This window comes from Falco rusticolus, chromosome 9, assembly GCF_015220075.1.
Source record: "Falco rusticolus isolate bFalRus1 chromosome 9, bFalRus1.pri, whole genome shotgun sequence".
Lineage (NCBI taxonomy): Eukaryota > Metazoa > Chordata > Aves > Falconiformes > Falconidae > Falco > Falco rusticolus.
In genome coordinates this window covers 28,070,923-28,089,621 of record NC_051195.1, presented here as the reverse complement: position 1 = coordinate 28,089,621, position 18,699 = coordinate 28,070,923, and the positions used below count along the sequence as shown (strand labels likewise).

The following is an 18,699-nucleotide window of genomic DNA, read 5'->3' as shown; positions in this document are numbered from 1 at the left end:
GAATGAGTTAGAAAGAAATGGAGAAACCAACTCAATCTGTTTTCTCTTTACTACAAAGCTATCTTATTACGTGTTAACCTCAGTTCCAGTGAGTATACCACATTTGCTGAGCATATATTTATATACCTATTTAATCCATACATATGGATTAAAATCCATCAGAGAACTTTAACAATCTCAGCTGTAGATTTTTTTTGTCATCACAAAAACTGCCATTGTGTTTTCTCATAGTGGACATACGTAAATATATTTTAATTAGTTCTTTTAAAATATATATACTTCTTATCAGATAACACATACTGAATCTTTTAGATGACAACTTTATGAAGTTCATGTTCTTGCCATAAAATGACATCCTTTTCTTCATAAATAAGTATATATGAATTCTGCAGACTGCACAACCTAACACCAGGGGAATTTTTGTCATTTTGTGTAAATCAAAAGAACAGGAGAGCACATTTCCCTCCCTATTAATCATCTTTCTGGAAATCCATATAAATTTATTTTTAAAATGTATATCAAAAAGATGCTGAGTCCATAAGTTCTTCTGGAATTTGAGGGAATGGGTTTAAAATTATAGAGAATTTATCAGGTACAAACTCAGCATTAGCACTTGAAATTGTTCCAAGGATTTATCCTCAGAGATTCAGCTATCACACCAGTAATTTTTCTTTAAAAGTCTTTGAAGTTTTGGTAACGTATTGAGTATGTAAGTACAAAGAGTTAAACCACAAAAGCAAAGCTAGAAAGAACAGTGCTTTTATTGGGCAAAAAGAGGAAAAAAGCATCAACTGTCAGGGAACTGTGGTTATTTCAGTTGACCAGCCTAGGTGGCATTTATAATTGCACAACTGCAGTAAGAATTAGGCACTGTGAATGTGAGTCAAAATGAAATGGCCTTCTGTACTGAGTTTTTCTCTATGATGGCCATATTTTGCTCATTTTTGATTTTCCGGCTTCTAAGATAATTCTGAAATGCAAATGGTAATGTTGTTATGTCCTATCATTCCTATTCATAAAGGCCAGATTCTGCTACCTCTGCTAATTCTAGTTTCAGAATTATCTCTTTAGTTTTACTTTTGAGGTAAGTTGCTACTCAGCCTGGGCCAAATGCATTAGTGAAAATGTTTCACTAAAAATAATATTTCAGCATAGAGGCAATACTGTACATATTTTGATTTTTTGTGAAGCTCCTTTCATGGTTCATTTCGCGTCAACTGTTTTTACATCACAAAATGGATTTATTCCAGTGACAATTAGCTATGACATATAAAAGTATTTTTCTTCTGAACTTTCCTTTTTTTGAAATGAGAAAAACTTACATAGCCCAAAACCTGTCCACATGTTATGTAACAATGCCCAGATGGACATCCCCTGTGTAACTAAGTGGGGTTAATAAGTGTGTTTGAGCAAAGGTTAATTGTCAAGGTGTGGCTTCACGGGCAGGCAGAATATTTTTGTGATTGATTGGGTTCAGTCATTACATCAGTGCAGTTAAAAAGCCACATCCTTTCCAGACATGCTGAGTTGCTGATGATACGCTTCTGGTTTTCTTTGATTTCTCCCAATTACCTGATCCTGCTATGTCCATACTAGTCAGGAAATGACAATGGATTTGGTATCAAAAGAAATAGATCCCAGTTACGCTGTTCTAGAGAATGCAGCAGATATACAGAAAAAGAGTATTGTGTAATAGACTCATGAGCTAAATAGAATAATTCTGGCTGCTCTTGATTTGCAGTGTGTTTTCAAAGACTGTTTTGGAATCACACTACATAAGTCATATATACCTAAATAGTTATTTTTTGAGGCCCAGTTCTTTCCTCCTCCATGAGATGTAAACTCTGCTGAAGTGTTGTTTATTGGTTTCTGATACATTCAGGGATTTTTGCTTTTTGGGTGGTGAAGAAAGCTTTGTAATGGTGGATCAAAATGCAAAGATTGTCAGGGACATTTTGAGCATTTACCTTTTACAGCATTTAGTAACAAGGTTTTGGGGTTTTTTGCTTTATGGACTTAACTGCTCTGCTTTGTGCAGTCTGCAAAGATGAAAGTAGGGAAAATGCCATCCATTTTTTTCCTCAACACCAAATACCTTTCTGGAATTAATGCAGAATTAATGTGTGCCCAGCCATATGAACCTGTATAATTTTGACATATTCCAAGGAAACAAAGTAATTTATTATACAATATAATGAGGTAAAATTTAAAATAGCCTTTTTTCTCATATATTCTGTATATTGTTGCTATATTGTAAGTTGCCTTCAAATAAGAAGTTTCATGTTGTAATTTTATACTATCATGTTGTTCCTAGATGGCCCAAAACTTTGGCTGGGATAACTGCTTACCATCCCTGTCTCCAGTATTCATTTAACTCCATTGCCTTTCACAATGGCGCAGAAGAGTCTAAGGCATGGCGTAAATGTAATCGAACTGGACATTGGGATGAAGAAAACTATTCTGAATGTCCTTATTCACAAGAAGTAACTCAAGTTCTTCATGCTTTTAGTCAGGTAACGTTATGAAATCCAGGGCTTGCTTTCTCTAGTACTGATTTTATTGAATAGCTCACAAGCAATGTCTCTTCAGCCACAAGTTTGGGATAGCTGGAGTTTTAACAGAATGTTTTACTGTAACAAAAATGTGTGTGGTTGGTAATTGAAATAGTAGTAGGAACAAGACACAATATTTATTGCTTCTTTTTTTTTTTTGTGCCTGGAGCCTAGATGACCATTAGTAATGCTGGGAGGGTCATCAGTGCTTCACTTCGGTTCCTTCTTTATCTTCCCCTCATGCATTTTTATCAGAAAGTTGTAAGTCCTGTATCAGAGTTTTGTCAGCTGAAGCGCCTTTCCTCATTGCCATTGTCCAGAATATATTTAAAAGACCTACAGAAATAAAGCCTACTTTTGGATGTCTTTTTGATGTCTTCCAAAAATGCAGTGGATTCTTATGGATAAGTAAATGAGAGAATGAGATAAAAAGTAAATAGATAGAAATTAATGAGAAAGAGCTTTACAGGGAACAGCATGGAGGATGGTACCGACCTGTAACTTCCATACTAACTATTATAACTTTCAGTTTCCTTGGTAATTTCTTCCCAGTCCGTAGTGCTAGATAACACCACAGGAATTTTGTTTTCAGAAGTGTTCATATTTAAATAAGAATAATTACTATGTTAAGACAGCCAGCGCAATTATAGGATAAAAAAATAATTAGGAAGGTTTCTAGAATCCAGTCCATTCTCCTGTAAGCAATTAGGTTAGGCCAGGTTTCTCAGGGCTTCAATCACTCAGTTCTTTAAAACCTGTGAGGATGGAGGCTGCATAACCTCTGGGGGTAACCTGTACAAATGGCTGACTATCCTCATGGCAGAAAAGATTTTCTTCATAACTAGTCTGAACTTCTTTCAACTTTCTACCATTGTCCCTTTTTCTCCCACCATGCACCACTGTATATAAGAACCCTCACTGATACTGTTGTCGTGATGGTCTAAAGACACAGGGAAGACAAGGCTAGTAGCCTTTATTTTAAGGTACAATGTTTTATGAGGCAGGTTAGTTACAGTCTAGAAAAGGTAGACAAAAGTCCTCAAAATTTGTTGGCCTGTTGTGATGATGTTTTTAGATAACAGCAATGAAATCTAGGACCTAATACTGAAGATGCATTCATATACCCTTGAAATTTATGTCCGTGGTACTTGTGATGCATATAAATCTGTGTGACATTACAGCAAACATTATACAAATGGATGTAATCTCCAATTTTTAAAACAGAATGAAGCTAGCTGATTTATTACACCTAACAATTCTGATGTATTTTCAGATGCACATCAATTTGACAACCGTTCTTGAATTTTCCCGCCAGCTGATAGCCTACACAAGAGGTGCTTCCCACTTTGCGGATAAAATGGATGTAATATATTTGGCTTATATAATGGAAAAGTTAATTGTCTTCGTGGATGAAGTTGAAAATGTAAGATATCTTCTCTATGCTGAAAAGTATCACTTAGAAGTGAAGTCTTCACATACGTCTCTGTTGTTCATGTGTGCAGACACACAGTGAAGAGTAGCTTCAAAAAGTGATGGCTGGTACTCTCATTGTAAACGTTCTGCACAGACTGTGATATGTTTCTTTATGCCAAAAAGGAAAACTAAGCTGACTCATCGTATTGACAAAGGCATTGCTGCTTAGGAATCAAAACTGGTTTTCAATAAGCCACTTCTTTAATTTTCTTTTTAATTTCTACTATGTCTAAAATCTTCAAATAAACTCAAGGTGCCTCTCCATCTGGCCACCAGAGTTACACATGCTTCTTCTGTTTTCTCCATTTCATCAGGAGGTTTTCCCTGAGTTTGGAGAGCATGTATTACTTCATGTGAAGAGAAGATAATGTGTCTTTAAGTGCAACTTTTTACAGAAACTTTTAGCATAATGTATGGCATTTTTACAGGGAAATCTAATCATAGAGTTATGCAAACCCTATGGGAAAAATAGGTTTATACAGACAACAGCAATGTTCATCAGAGTTTTTACTGTTAATTTTCAGGGTAACTGCATGCATAAACTTTTTATAACCTATAATTTTTGTGCACATGATAGCTATAGTTAAAACATTTGTTTTCTTTTGGTTTGGCAATGTTCATTCCTTTCTGGCTCTGGGGATTGCAACAGTTAACATTTTAGTGCCAATTTGAGAAAGCCTCCAACTTTAATTTCATCATTCTATGCCAGACCTAAAGTGTATTATTAAGTGCTCTCCAATAATCAGGTTTCAAAGCTATAACTGTATTTTGGCTTGAAGTCCTGATAAGATCTTCCTGCTTTCTGACAAAACAAAAATTTACCATCCAGAAGAAACAGCTGAATTTACCACAAAGCCTCCTCTTTATTCTTCTAGCCTCCAATGCATTATCCATTAAAACTGAGCACCATCTCTAACGTTTTAATTTATTTCTTCCACCTTGCAAATACATTTCAGTTTCTGATTTTTGGTATCAAAACATCTCCATCCTCCACCACTTATCCCTACAGCTTTTACTTTGTAACCCCCTATTCTTTTCATAATTTAGAACATTTCTCCTAATTTGTTTCTGTTTCCTTCCATTTTTAACTTGACACTTTTTCCTCTCTCAAGTTCCTCATTCATTGAGCTCTTTACTAACAGCCATTTCTTAACTTTCACTCATAAGGTACAACAATACGTGTGAAGTTAAAGTGTCAGTAGTTTCACACATGAGGCTGCACTCATGCAATTAGAAATAGGTTGAACTTTATTTAATACAAGGCAACATAGGAACAAAGGTATATTAATCTGGAATTGACCAGCAGCTGAAACTACAGTTGTAGAAAACCACTGAAAATTAATGAAAATACATTCACAGAGTTTTTTTGTGATTTATCAAAATAATTTAAAAAACATTTTAGCTAAACTAGTATGCTTTCTGTACATCCTCTCTTGGGAGTGCCTCTCCCAGTTAGCACAGTATTATTTATTTTTATACAAGTTAGTGGTACTTTTTCCTATCTGATGATTCACCTCTCAAACAAGAGAGCTTCAACAGCTGCATTTGGGACATATTTGCAATATACTACAAATTTTTACCAGAAAGATGTACACGTATTAGCCCAGATTTTTGTAGTTTTTAATGCCATGCCTTTACTCTTCATTAATGCATTTAATTACATTTAAAAAAATTTCTTTTTCTTATTTCTCTTCTTTTGTATATTTATAGACTATTGTTCTGCCCTCAGTAAGTTACTGCTAAGCTGACTGGTGTATACTTTAATCGTTTCTCATAAATCACTCCAGTCTTTTAATGTGTTTTATTATTATTCATTGTGTCAATAACTCTGTCACGTTGTCAAAAGCCATCAAGAATTATCTAGTAATTATGTTCTCAAAAATAGATCAAATATTTCAGAAAGTCACATAAAATTTCACATATATTCTCATTATTTCTGTGTTGTTGCATGCATGTGAAATTTATGTATTCTTATTGAAAATGCAGCACTAACTTAGTCATTCCTTAAACCTTTTTCATCATTGCTGAATTTCTTTTTTCCTTCCCACTGAATTGTCTGTGTATTTGCCTTATTTTTCTATTTCTATTAGTTTGACATCTTAGCCTCTTGAACTTTTCTTTAGCTGTATTTCTCTCAATCATTTTTTGTGGTTCTATACACCTTTTTATTCAGATTTCTTTGTGACAACCTTGTATATCTCTGGCATGTTTCGCCTTCAAAAATAATGGTAATGTGGTAATGCTATAATTTTGAAATATCAGTCCAATTAGGTTTTAACTTTTTAAAAAGTAAATATTTTAATTTCAATTTGAAATAATCACTAAAAAATATACAATGGTGTTTATTATTTCTAAATGTAATATGCTAATAAAAATTTGAAACTCACTGTCATACAAAAATCTGCAAAATGTTATCTGGCAAAACAAAGATTTTTATCACTTTGGGTTAGCCACAAGAGTGAATTGAAACATCCAAAGCTATAAGCCCACACTTTCTGTATAGCCAATGAGATGATGTTGGTTTGTATCAGCACCTGAGTTATATCTCGAATTTACCCCACTATGTGTGTAACAAAAATGTCTTTCAAATATATTTTCCATCTTTCACACACACACAAACACCCCACACACCCAAGGTCCTGTGATGAAACTTGAAACAGTTCTTTAGGAATCCATGGAAAATTTTAATTAGTTTAAGAAAGAGGGTGATAGTTTTGGCGTTCAATTTATTGCCCAATGAGAGATTCCATTTTTGTGGTGTATCTAGAAGACAAGCTATAAAATTATAATAAAAAAACTTTTCCTTTAAGTGAGTTGCACTTTTCTTGGTCTTTGTTTTTCTTTCAATTTAATTTTCTTAATAAAATCAAAACTGTCTTTGAATGATGGTTACCAAGAGAAATAAAGTGCCTGCTTTCACTTATACTCTTGTATGCTCTCTTCCTGGTTTTGTGAGTTTCGCAGACAATACATTTTTTGGTTTTTTATTTCTTTTCCAGATTGGAGATGCTCTTATTGAAATTGCCAGCAATATAATGTTGGTTGATGATCATGTGTTGTGGATGGCTCAAAAGGAAGACAAAGCCTGCACTAGGATTGTACGATGTGTGGAACATATTGCAAGCCAAATGCTGACCAGCAATATTCAAGTTATATCAAAGGTATTTCATAAGATTACAAAGCTTTTTGTCAGAATTTACTTTTAAAATGTCATTTTTCTTCACAACTTTTACAAAAAAATACTATATAGAGAAGCAAGATTGTGTAAGCATAGCCAATTTACATAGATATGCTTGGATTCTGTGTTTGGGGTTTTTTTCCTTCTTCTTGTTTGGAAGACAAAAATATATTTTTACTATCACTGATGGTATATGAAAAGTAGTTTTTCTTGACTTTGACTCATTGCATTTATTCTTACAATAGACTGTTCACAAGACTATCTTGTGGTGTTACTGTTCACTCAGTTTCTATTGCTCCTGCCACTATAGTATATATGTTTATTTTGGAAGGTCTAAATTGTTTGAGTGAAATTTTTAATAAGAGAAAAGACAACATGCTCCCTTGTTGCCTGAGGATTTTGATATGCCTTTCAGAGACCCTTCTAGACAATACTTGTTTTAAAGCATTTAGAAAAATGATCAAAAAATATGTATCTTTTCATAAAGATTACTAATTTGTGGTTAGGTTTAGGTTTTTAGAAGTAAACTGTAGTAGTATGAAATAATTGTTCTTATTCCTTGGCCTCTACCTACATGAATTTGTCACTTAGATACTGAGGGTTGTCATCTGGGTACTGAGAAACCATCTTTTTTGCCAGTTTCAGTGTCTAAATAGCAGAAATGCATCTAAATCAGAAGCTTGAAACTTACAGTTTTAACTGTTTTAAAGCATTACTGCTCCTTGGGTTGGTTTGATTGATAGACTTTAAACAACCTTTATATTCTCAGCTGTCCACCACATTTACATGAACACACTATTTAAAAGTGAGTTCAGTGTTAGCTTCAATACAGCAATAAGGTATAGAAGTAAAAAAAAAAAGAAAAAAAAGAATTATAGGCTGAGCTAAATAATATAGTGGCCTTAGTTCCTTCACTGTATAAGCAGACCTTCAAAAAATAGGCAAAAATACACTAGACTTTTTTCTAAAGGAAGTTTTTTATTTAATTCCCATTTATGTGAAAGAATCAAATTGCTAAAAGTGTTTATTTGTATTAAATACATGGAGAAAATAATGTACCTTTTAGAAGTGTTTTGCAATGTGATACCTATGAGGGCTCTGTTGCTTTACACTTAAATTTCTTTTAAATGTCAAGTGCCAAAGGTCTTTTTTGTTGTTTTTTTTTTCTCTCTTGCTTCTTGTCACTGCTTCATGAAGCTGTTGACATTACTGTAAACAATGATTTTGTGTACTCAGATGTAGATCTGTATTGCTAACCTTTTTACCATGCTTTGTCTTTTTGCTTCTTACAGTTTTCTGTACAGGAATTAGTTTACTGTTGAATGCAGTTTCTAAATAAAGCTGTGGAGTTTTTCTGGTATCATCTCATGCAATACCAAACACTTCTGTTTCTTCTGGATAGCAGCCAGAAAACTGTCTCACAGAAACTGCATCTGCTTTGTCTGTTTTAAACAACAGCAAATAAAACCCCCAAAGCTTAGGTAGTTGCTAGCTTATAGTACAATTCCTGAAAAAAAGGAATGTCTATAAACTGTGCCAGTCATGTAACATATGGATGACTGTGTTGCCTGTGCCCTGAAAAGCTACTTGGGAGCCATGACTGTTATTCCTACATTGTTTTTGGATGACAAATATGTTTTTCCAGTTCCATGAGGTTCTGGAATGACTAAATTTCAAGGTCAGAAAAACACCAGGATGGATACCTTTGTTTACATCTTCTTAAGCCACCCTTGCGGTCAAATGGCATACAAAACACACTGCAGGAAGAATGACCAGCAACAACTTTAAAATACTATATAATTTCATATATATATATATATATGTATTATATACATATTTCATATATATATATGTATTAAAAATATGATATAGTTAATGTTTCATTACTATATCATACTATATCATTACTATATGGAGGAGCCTCAGCTTGACACTGGCCCAGAGGGGAGGGAACAGGAGCCCCCTCAGAGGCCCTGGGCCCAGCCGGAGAGGGGGGGAGTGCCCTGGGCAAATGGGAGCTCCTGGGGTGGATCTGTACACCTCAGCACCCGGAACTAACTTCCCTTCAGTACTGTTCTGAGGCGCTGCTTCGCTCCTGCCTTTATTTAATTTCTGTGTACATGTCAGTTGTGCAGTTTGAGAAAGATGACTTCCCACTCATGATAAACCATCTCAAATGTCCTGTCTCAGGCGTGTGCACTAGTTTTAGAACCCGCCCCTGAAGAGTTTTCATTTCATTCTCCAGCCAATGAAACTGGGAGAATATTTTAGGCTAATTGCAAGGTGGCTTTTTGTTTGTGGTCTAGGTCTCTGCAGCCTTTGGCACTGATCTCAGCTTACCCAGGTAACAATCCCCTTGGGTTCTTCTGCTGAGTGGTGCCTTTATCTGAGGTTTAGGAAATGGTCACCAAATTACCATTTTCTGTGTCTGGACTGCTTAGAGACAAGAATAGCTTGTGGCTTTTCATAACATGTACCTGACTGTGGCTTGTTTCCATGGATAATTTTGTTCTGAGTTCATCTGTATCCATTTTGTAGCTTTGTGGCTCATTTTACAATCGTATATAATAATAATCCTACTTTTACCTTGCATTTTATCCGTTTCTATATGCTGAGAATGCATGTTCACACTGTTTGAACACTGCCAGGCCTTTACAGGTATATTCTGGGAGTGGAAAACTCCAAGCATCTAAAGAATTTAATACTCAAAATTTAAAAAGTAGGGCTCACTGTTGTGAAATCATTTCAAACCTCATTACAATGTTATCTAGCAAACATCTTATTCACTATCACCTCACAAATGCATAACAGGGAACTAGTGTTATGCCCATTCTACAGCAGGAAACATGAAGCAATGAATAATTAAATGTTTTTTCTCAAGATTAAAGAAAGACTGTTACCACGCAGGACTTTTAACTGAGTCATGTAGCTTGATTCCTGTGATATTGATAACAGTATTCTTCAAGTAGTAAATTTTTTAACTCCTTGAAAGGCTATCTACCTACCAATGGTACAAAAATTTATCCAGGTAAACCTAGTTTCAGGTTTTAGGATTTTTCAGTAAAGAGCCACTGGATTTTTAGAGACAAAAATTGTTTGATTCTTAACAGTCTTTGGCATTTTTATTCAAGTGTAGAAAAAGAATCACCTTCAAGCAAGGACAGAAGAGGTGGAAATTTAATCTGAACAAGAGACGGTTTACGAATCTTGAAACAACTAAAAAGAATCTTTAAGCTACTTCTACTCTAAAAGTAATATATACATACATATATTATATATAAAAAATACAAAAAGATATACTGAAAGCTTCTGGATTTTGTCTAATTTTGACAAAAAAATAAAATAAACTGCTTAATGAGACTTCAGTATTTTCATTTTGGACGTATGCAGAATCATCAGTGACAGAAGAAGGTGCATTTAAAAACTGTTTCATAATTTCAAAAGAAGGCCAGCAAGTCATGCACTGTGTCACATTCTAAGATTTATTTTTTTCTGGTACCATAACTTTTACACAGTTAGGCTACCCTCTATCCTACTGTTCTTTTTTTAATGCAAAACATTTTATTTAGATTCATTTATTATAATGAATTAATGTGGTGATCTTCAGTGAAGTCATTTCTTGTCAGCAAGTTGTCCTAAATTCTGAAGGATTCACACCAATTTTTATCAAGTGGATTTAAGGTACTTCTTTATTGCTAGCTTGCATAACAGAAACCAAGTACAGTAATATAAACTGCCACATTTGTACATTTATTCTTTTGATAAATCTGCTAGTTTGTGGCTTGAATCTGGTATCTTTGCACTGCCATCAACGTGCAAAAAGCATACACTCACAGATCACTAAGCTATGCATAGAATCAAAAACCATATAGTTCAGTCAGTGTGGTACCAGTCTAAGCTAGTCAACCTGATTATGACAGGAGCTATTTACCTCATGCACAGGACTGTGCAGAAATGAATATTCTAGTTTAAGGATAGAGATGTATATATCTGCACCGTGCTATAATCCCCATCTAGACACATCACCTCACTAAAGGGTAGGCCGAAGACCTATAACATGGTGTTATATTGAAGAATATAGTCATGTTCAGTATTCTAATGGAACCAGATCTATAAAAAAACAATCCATCCATTCACCGATTAGCTAAGAAGCTTTCTGTTTCATTTCTGAGGTACAAAGCACCTACTTGTTAATTTTGTTAATAATTCCTATGACTGTTGTTGCTAGATCACTTTATAACTATAATGCTTTAAATCAGGATTGATTCCATTGAAGCTAATAATGACACAATTGCAAAACGGATATAATAATAACTGATGTAGCTGATAGAAACTGAGATATTCCTAAAGAAGATTAAGCAAACTCTGTATGCTGTTGTAGAATTCTATATCAGTTTCTTTAATAAGTTCTGTTTTCTTTCTTACGCAAGTATGTATGGAAGTTTGTGCATGCACAATCCTTTATAAAGTATATATAGTAAATACACAATGCACATATAATAATGCAATTATGCTTAATGAGTTAGCAATATATCTGCTTTTCAATGCTTTCCCAGGTATCTCTTAATATTGCTCTGGAGGCCTTTATGATCAAGCCATATAGTTTCACAGGAATGACTTGCACTGCCTTCCAGAAAATACCTGCAAATTCTGACAAGTCAGTGGTGCATGATTTGGGAAGCTGGGACACAAGTTACCATCCTGATCAATATTTGAATTTCAAGTGCAACACTGGCAATCTGAATGGTTCTTTGGTGAATTCTTCTACCAGAGTAAGTCAGTACGGTTGTGAATATAACAACTGTTTCATCATGTTTTCAGTAGTAACTTTAAGCAGAATACTGATTTGGAAAATGTATATTTTATGTGTTGCTAGTAAACTGGTTAATACTTTCAATATGTAAGTGGCCTTAAACTGGTGTGTTGGGTGTAGCATATTTTGTTGTTCTAATGGATGTTCCATTAATGTGATCAGGCAGAATGCAGGAATGTAGGATGTAAGTGAAAGTGAGTAAATGTCATCTTTCTGTCTCTGGGTCCAGTTCTGCAAACTTTTCTATATGTCAGCAATCTCTTTAAAGTAATTTGGAAATATTTGTTTTAGTGAGGTGTTATCAGAGGATTTTACATAGCAAAAATGGTATTTTTTAGGGAAGTTACTTTTACTTCCACTAAATAATATTACATTCTCTTATCTTCTAAAACTTTATACAGAGGGAGTGTTACACTGGCATTTTTGAATAGTAATTGAAGATAAAACCGTAATAAATAAGCCTTTTAATAGAATGCAGTGTTATTATCAAATAATGAAGTGGAACAATTAAATTTTGATCTAGCAGGAAATGGAATTTTGCATTTGGCTGAGCATGTTATTAAATTTAAGTATTATAGAGCTGAATTGTTGTTATCCTTCAGCTGAATCTGTTTAATGGGCTTATTTCTTGAAATACTTACTATGACAAAATCATACTTTTCTGGACAATATTACTAGTTTATTGAATTAGAAAGTATTTTGATTGTAGTTGTTTTCTCTGCGGTACATTTTAATCTTCTGTATGGACTATGCAGTCAGTGTTATGGTAGTTTGTGCTCTCAGGATCTTCTGGTAAAAAGGAGACATCCTAATAATGGAAGAATAGGTTACATTTGTTTCCTGCAATGGAGTTAATTTCTTCTGTGGACAGTGTTAACATGTCTATCTATAGGAAAGAGAAAGTTGTCTCTGAAAAGATAAGAGTTTGACATCCATAAGGTGAAAACCAAATGTCAGAGATCTAAAAGATACAAGATTTCTGCAAGAAGCAACCCTGCAGTGTTACAGGATAGTTTTGTCAATATAGAAATATACATGGGATTACAAGAACTGGAAAGGTTTCTTTATCAGCTCTACATGTATATTTTGTACTCCTTCAGAAACTGAGTACCAACATTTCTAGTAAATGAATGTCTTAAAAGCTTGATGGTCAAGCACTGGTGTCTCTCTCCTGTTATAAAGAATTCTACCATAAATGCAAATTTCTCCTATCAGCATGTATATGTTAAACAAGTAGAGTAAGTTAGAATATTTGAAGCACCTTTCTAAAATGTTGACAGAATGTCACAATATAAAGTTATCATTAAAATCTTTCCTAATATATTTTGAACCTAGCTGACTTTATACAACATACAGAAGGGAAACTATTGACTACACAAAGAAGCTAGGAGAAAGAAGGTAAACTTATTACCATGCAAAGCAATTTTGAAGTATGTGATACATGTTCTGGTAGAATTAACTTTATTATGTGGATCACTAGTTATTGCCTGTACATGAATTTGTAAATATTATAACAGCACAATACAGGAGATTACAGATTCAGCCATATGTTAGTTTCATGGCTTTAGGTTTTAACACTAAGGTATACTCAGGTTTTAAATATGATGTGTGAAGGAACAGACCGAATACATTAACTTAATCCTGAAAAGCAAGATGTTTTCATACATTGTTCTCAAACTTTTAGGTAGGCACTCCTTTAATTTATTCTGGAATTAGTTGCATTTCTTTATGGTTTTGTCGAATGATCTGTAGAATTGTAGCAGATAACAGAAAGTGGAATTCTTTATCATCCACCACTAGCAAAATTATTTCTGTATTTGCTCAATGGAGGCAAACAGTAAACCTACTTGATTGTGCTATGCAAAGTTCAGGAAAATAAAGAATTTGTGATGGAGGTGGGAGCTGCTTGTTTTAGTTACCAATGTTTAGTCACCATAATCTAAATTAATATTATGTCTGACTTCAGAACTTCATCTTAGATGCTGAGTTTATTGGTAGAATCTTCCCCTGTTTAGCATAGGATTAATCATAAAGAAAAAATCTAATGGAAGTCACTAAGTTAAAAATGGTAATTACAAGTTTAATTTACTTCTAATAAAAATGTGAACAGCTGACCTTAAAAAGCTTATTAAAAGAGAATATTTATATATTTTTGTGCTTAAAAGTGTAGCTCTCTTCAAATGTGTAATATTGTAAATCATCTGCTCACTAAGCATAAACAATTGTTTATGCCATCTGTCTGTTGCTAACTAATTGCACTAATAAATTTAAAAAGTGACTCATGAAGCAATTTGTGGGAGAAGACTGAAATAGATCATCACACAGTATCTTAATAATACAATCAAAGCTTTTGTAGTTTATCCATAGTGATATTTCCTGGCAATGGTAGGAAGTTGATACAAATTTAGTCAATGATCTGGTGTACATAATTTAACCTGATCTGATTATTATGGAATAGAGAGCCCCCCAAAGGGGAAAAAATATTAAAAATTTAAATAGAAAATTAAAAAAAAAAACAACCAAAGAGTTAAAAAGAATAAACTTTGAAATCAACTTTGACAAATAATTTAAAAGGCATTTAGAGAAGTTCAGGAGGTAACTCTTAAAATATACCTGTATCCACTTATGGTTGAAGTATATGGTAAGTCTTTTATAGACTAACTTGCAGTGTTTCCAGGTAATCTAAAGGAAAATATTCTTGCATTTTGATACATAATTTTTTTTCTTTACATCTAATTCTGACTCTGTTGCCAGTAACCAATCAGAAAGGTTGAAAAGAATAATTTATCACTATTGCAGATCAAAGGTTTCCTCTGGTATGATTTAGACCAAGATGCCTTCTCTTAGATCCCATTTCTGCTGTTAGTAGGGAGATTTTCCTATCTGACTGGACTCTACTGGGTGAAAAAAATGATTGCTCAGCTATATCTTCTTAGTTTTTCATATGGTGGCTTGTATTTTGACACAGTGGTGGTTTTCATCTTTGCTTAGGCTTAAGGGCATCTTCCCAGCCTGGGACTCCAGACAGATCCTGTCACAGGAATGCTCCCAAGGCACAATACTATCCCATGACCTGGATGTAGTCTAAGAGTATCACAGTAATGACACACCAACAAGGCTGCTGTAACGTTTGAAGTTAGACAGTGTGAGAATAGCTTATGAAATTCTAGTGCTGTTCAGTATTAATCCAGTGTCTGGTTCCCATTTGATATCAGACCTGAAGCATGCTTTGAACATAATCTCTGTTCCAGCCTGAATCTGTAAACTATCTCCAGTGTGCAAAGATAATCAGCTATCCAGTTAACCATTCTTCTAACTTACTAAACTTACTTCAACATAAAAGGAATTTTTAAAGCTTCCATACTATCATAATCAAATATGTAGTTTATAGGGGGCTGTAGAGTCAATATTCATGCTTGGACTTTAAGGAACATATTTTAATAACATAATTTACAGTTTTGGCTTCATTAAAAACACTTGTCAAATAAAATTTCTTTTCCTCACTTTAATTGTTCTTCTGACACACAAATGAATTAGCAAGTTAAGTGTCAAAATTTCAATAATATGTATTTTCACATGTAATCCCTGACTTCGGAAATTTTAGTTCTCATAATATTCTCTGTGCATTCCATATAACTTTTCAATTCAATTTATTTCTTGTATACTCTGAGCCAGACTGACCTTTTGATTTGTCAGGTTGTATTATAAGTGATGTCTGTGTGATAAAATGTTAAAAGTTATATTGGTACTATGATTGGTAGCAGACATGCTAACTACAAAACAAAGTTTAAAGTGCTTTCACAAAATCCTATGATTACTTGCTTATACCACTTTGAGACATTATAAAATTTTAGAAATATTCTTGTCTCAGATATTTACTGGAAAATATACAATCAGTATGTAAGGAAAGGTTTTTTCTTGCATAAAATAAATTTTGAATGTCAGAAAATACAAATAATGTATAAATAATAGCAAATTTATATGTAAATGTTAACAGGAATGCAGAAAAGAACTTGATGCAAAGATTTCCACCAACAAGTGACAAGGCATTTGGTATAGGATAAAGTACCAAGTTAAAAACCCAAAGGAATTGTGAAGGGGAGAGTCTGAAGGTGCAGAAAATAGGTTTTATAATGAAACTGCCTTTCCTACAATCCACTATGTGTGAGTTGACTATATGTGAAATGTTTGGGATCTCTATAGATAATTAATTATGTGCATGTGGAAGCTGCTTAGTAGTGTTCAATAATTTTCTCATTAATGCAAAAACTAATTCTTATATACATAATAATTACAATTTATACTGGAAGTGTCAAAGCCAGAGTGTAAGATGTACAGTCACTGAGCTATAGGTTCCAGAATGGTTTCCTACAGTACTTCTGCAAAAACAATTAGTTTTGACTATAATTTGAGCAATACCTTGTTCTCTTTTGGTGAAACAAAAGCAACAACAGCATTTAAAAACTTCTATTCTAGCTCCTTAGATCATACATTTTCTTTACCAGGAATCTTCCTCTTGCACTGGTAATTTGTAATGGTTATGTATATTCTAATCACCTGTGAACCTGGTTATGGAAAGTATTTTCATTTAAACATGTGCTTGTTGTTACTGCTTCTGTTGAGTTGCTTATCCTTTTAAGATATACTTTTCTGTGTTCAAGATGCATGTGTAGAGAATTTTTCAAGGCAGGAAGATCAGTTAAGGAAATTTAGGATTCAAAGTAATTTATAAAGTTTGTGAATGCAATTAAAATGTAATACAAAATGAAAATACTTCCCCCAGCTTGCACAGAAGATGGCCACTTTTGGTTAATTTTTCTGGTCCAGTCTATCAGACTAGATGTTCGCCAGTCCAGATATTCTATCATTCACTTCTACATTAAAAAATTGCAGAACAGTTTTTCAGTCTCCTGTTGAGAAGATTCACACTTAAATGTTCCATAACCACATATACCATATTAACAAAATACCAGCCAATGTACCCAACAAAATACTGCTGTACTACAGTGTGCCACAGTATATCATTAGGGTAATTTTGTTTTTTGTTTTTTTATCTAGAGTGTAATAACTAGTAAGTTGATAGGCATCACAACTGTAGCATGAATTATGTTGGCATCATAATTTCCATCATGATTTCCTCTAATTTCCCAATGCACATACCTTCTTAGAGAGTATTAACAGCACTTTCCTCATCAAATATGATGAACTTAATTATGTCTATATCATACAGATTAGTATAACGTTATCCTTTTCTTTTTTCTGAATCTGTAGTTTTTACAACTGCAATAAACATACAATAAAGAAAACATTGTCAAGTGAAGCAGGGCACCACCAAATGAAAGTTGGTTTCTCAGTTTTATATGTATGGCATATGACAGTAAGACTACTGGGCTCAATGCTGGAATACATAGTATCATAGCTTATTTTGGTTTTAAAATATTTTTTCCTTGAAGTATTGTAAAATATATCATGATTAAATATCCAGATCAAGGCATTTCCTGTTATACATCAGAATTTGCCTTGTTCCTTTTCCTTAGGGAATCATTTTTATCCATTTTTCTCTTTCCCTTATTCTTTTCTTTGTGTGTCTTAGCAGACAAAGCATTTTGCTCTTCTTGTATTAGATATTGATGTTAATTTAAGAATTTACTCTGGGAACTTATGGGAAATTTTTCTTGGGTGTAAGTTTTGTGTATTGATTTAACAATAACCATTCTAGGTCTGATTCTTCTTTCTCCATGGATAGGTTGTTGGTACTGGTATAGGGATTTTCAAGTTTATTGTATTTTACCTGCTCTGTCCCTTTATATTTATTCTATATTTTTTATCTTTAAAATATTGTTTTAAATGTTATACTATAGTAGTTTGTATTGTGATTTAGAATCTATCCAGACGTATAGTATCTATTTATTCATATTCTGAATAATCACATTCATTATATGTTTTACATTTAAAAAGAAACTTTTTATAATCTTCTTCATTCTTAGACATAATACCTATCAGGTATAGAAAAGTAGCTGTTCATATCTCTTTTATTACAGCCAATGAGTCCTTGTTTTAAAATAAAATGTAAACTAAGTAAAAGCATTTAGTACTAAGAAAGGATCTGGGAAGAATTTCCACTTATTTTGAATTACAGCAATACAATATATAAACTAGTAGGTTTTGTGCGGACATTAATTTGCTTGTAGGTGTGTTTAGATTGTACACTGAGTACCAGATATGGAAGAAGCTGAAATGTCTGTCATTCAGTTGATTAGATGGGTTTAATTTACAAATCAAAACCAGAGAAGACAAACTGCCCCTCTGTTCTTCCAGAATGCTGAAATCACACATTTGTATATTTATAACTCTTACTACTGTTCCTTCTCAGGCGATGTCTTTGTATATTTTGCCTACTATGACATCTTTGTAGTTTGTAGTTTGGTATTCTATGTTCAATATACCTTCTTTTCTCTGCACATGCATCCATGGTCTTTTATTATGTGGATGGCTATCCTGCTCTTGCGGATCTTCCTACACGTTGAGATAATGAAACAATGACAAAATACTATTCATGCATGTGTGAAAAATGTTCATTGTTAGGTATACAGAAGGGTTTCTACAATTCTTATATTTGGTAAACATGTTTAAATATGTAAAAATTAGTATACATTATGTTTTTGAGAGTAGGAAAAATTTAT

The 18,699-nt window shown here is 33.4% G+C and overlaps 1 protein-coding gene across 2 annotated transcripts in view; it reads left to right on the top strand.

Annotated features, from left to right (window-relative positions):
* LOC119153768 (adhesion G protein-coupled receptor A3-like) overlaps positions 1-18,699 on the top strand; it is a 277,280-nt gene that overhangs the window by 138,675 nt on the left and 119,906 nt on the right. For both annotated transcript variants that reach the window (XM_037400601.1, XM_037400602.1), the window contains 4 exons: positions 2,315-2,513; positions 3,826-3,975; positions 7,025-7,186; positions 11,760-11,975. In XM_037400601.1, the coding sequence (XP_037256498.1) occupies positions 2,315-2,513; positions 3,826-3,975; positions 7,025-7,186; positions 11,760-11,975 (727 nt within the window). The remainder of the gene's footprint in view (positions 1-2,314; positions 2,514-3,825; positions 3,976-7,024; positions 7,187-11,759; positions 11,976-18,699) is intronic.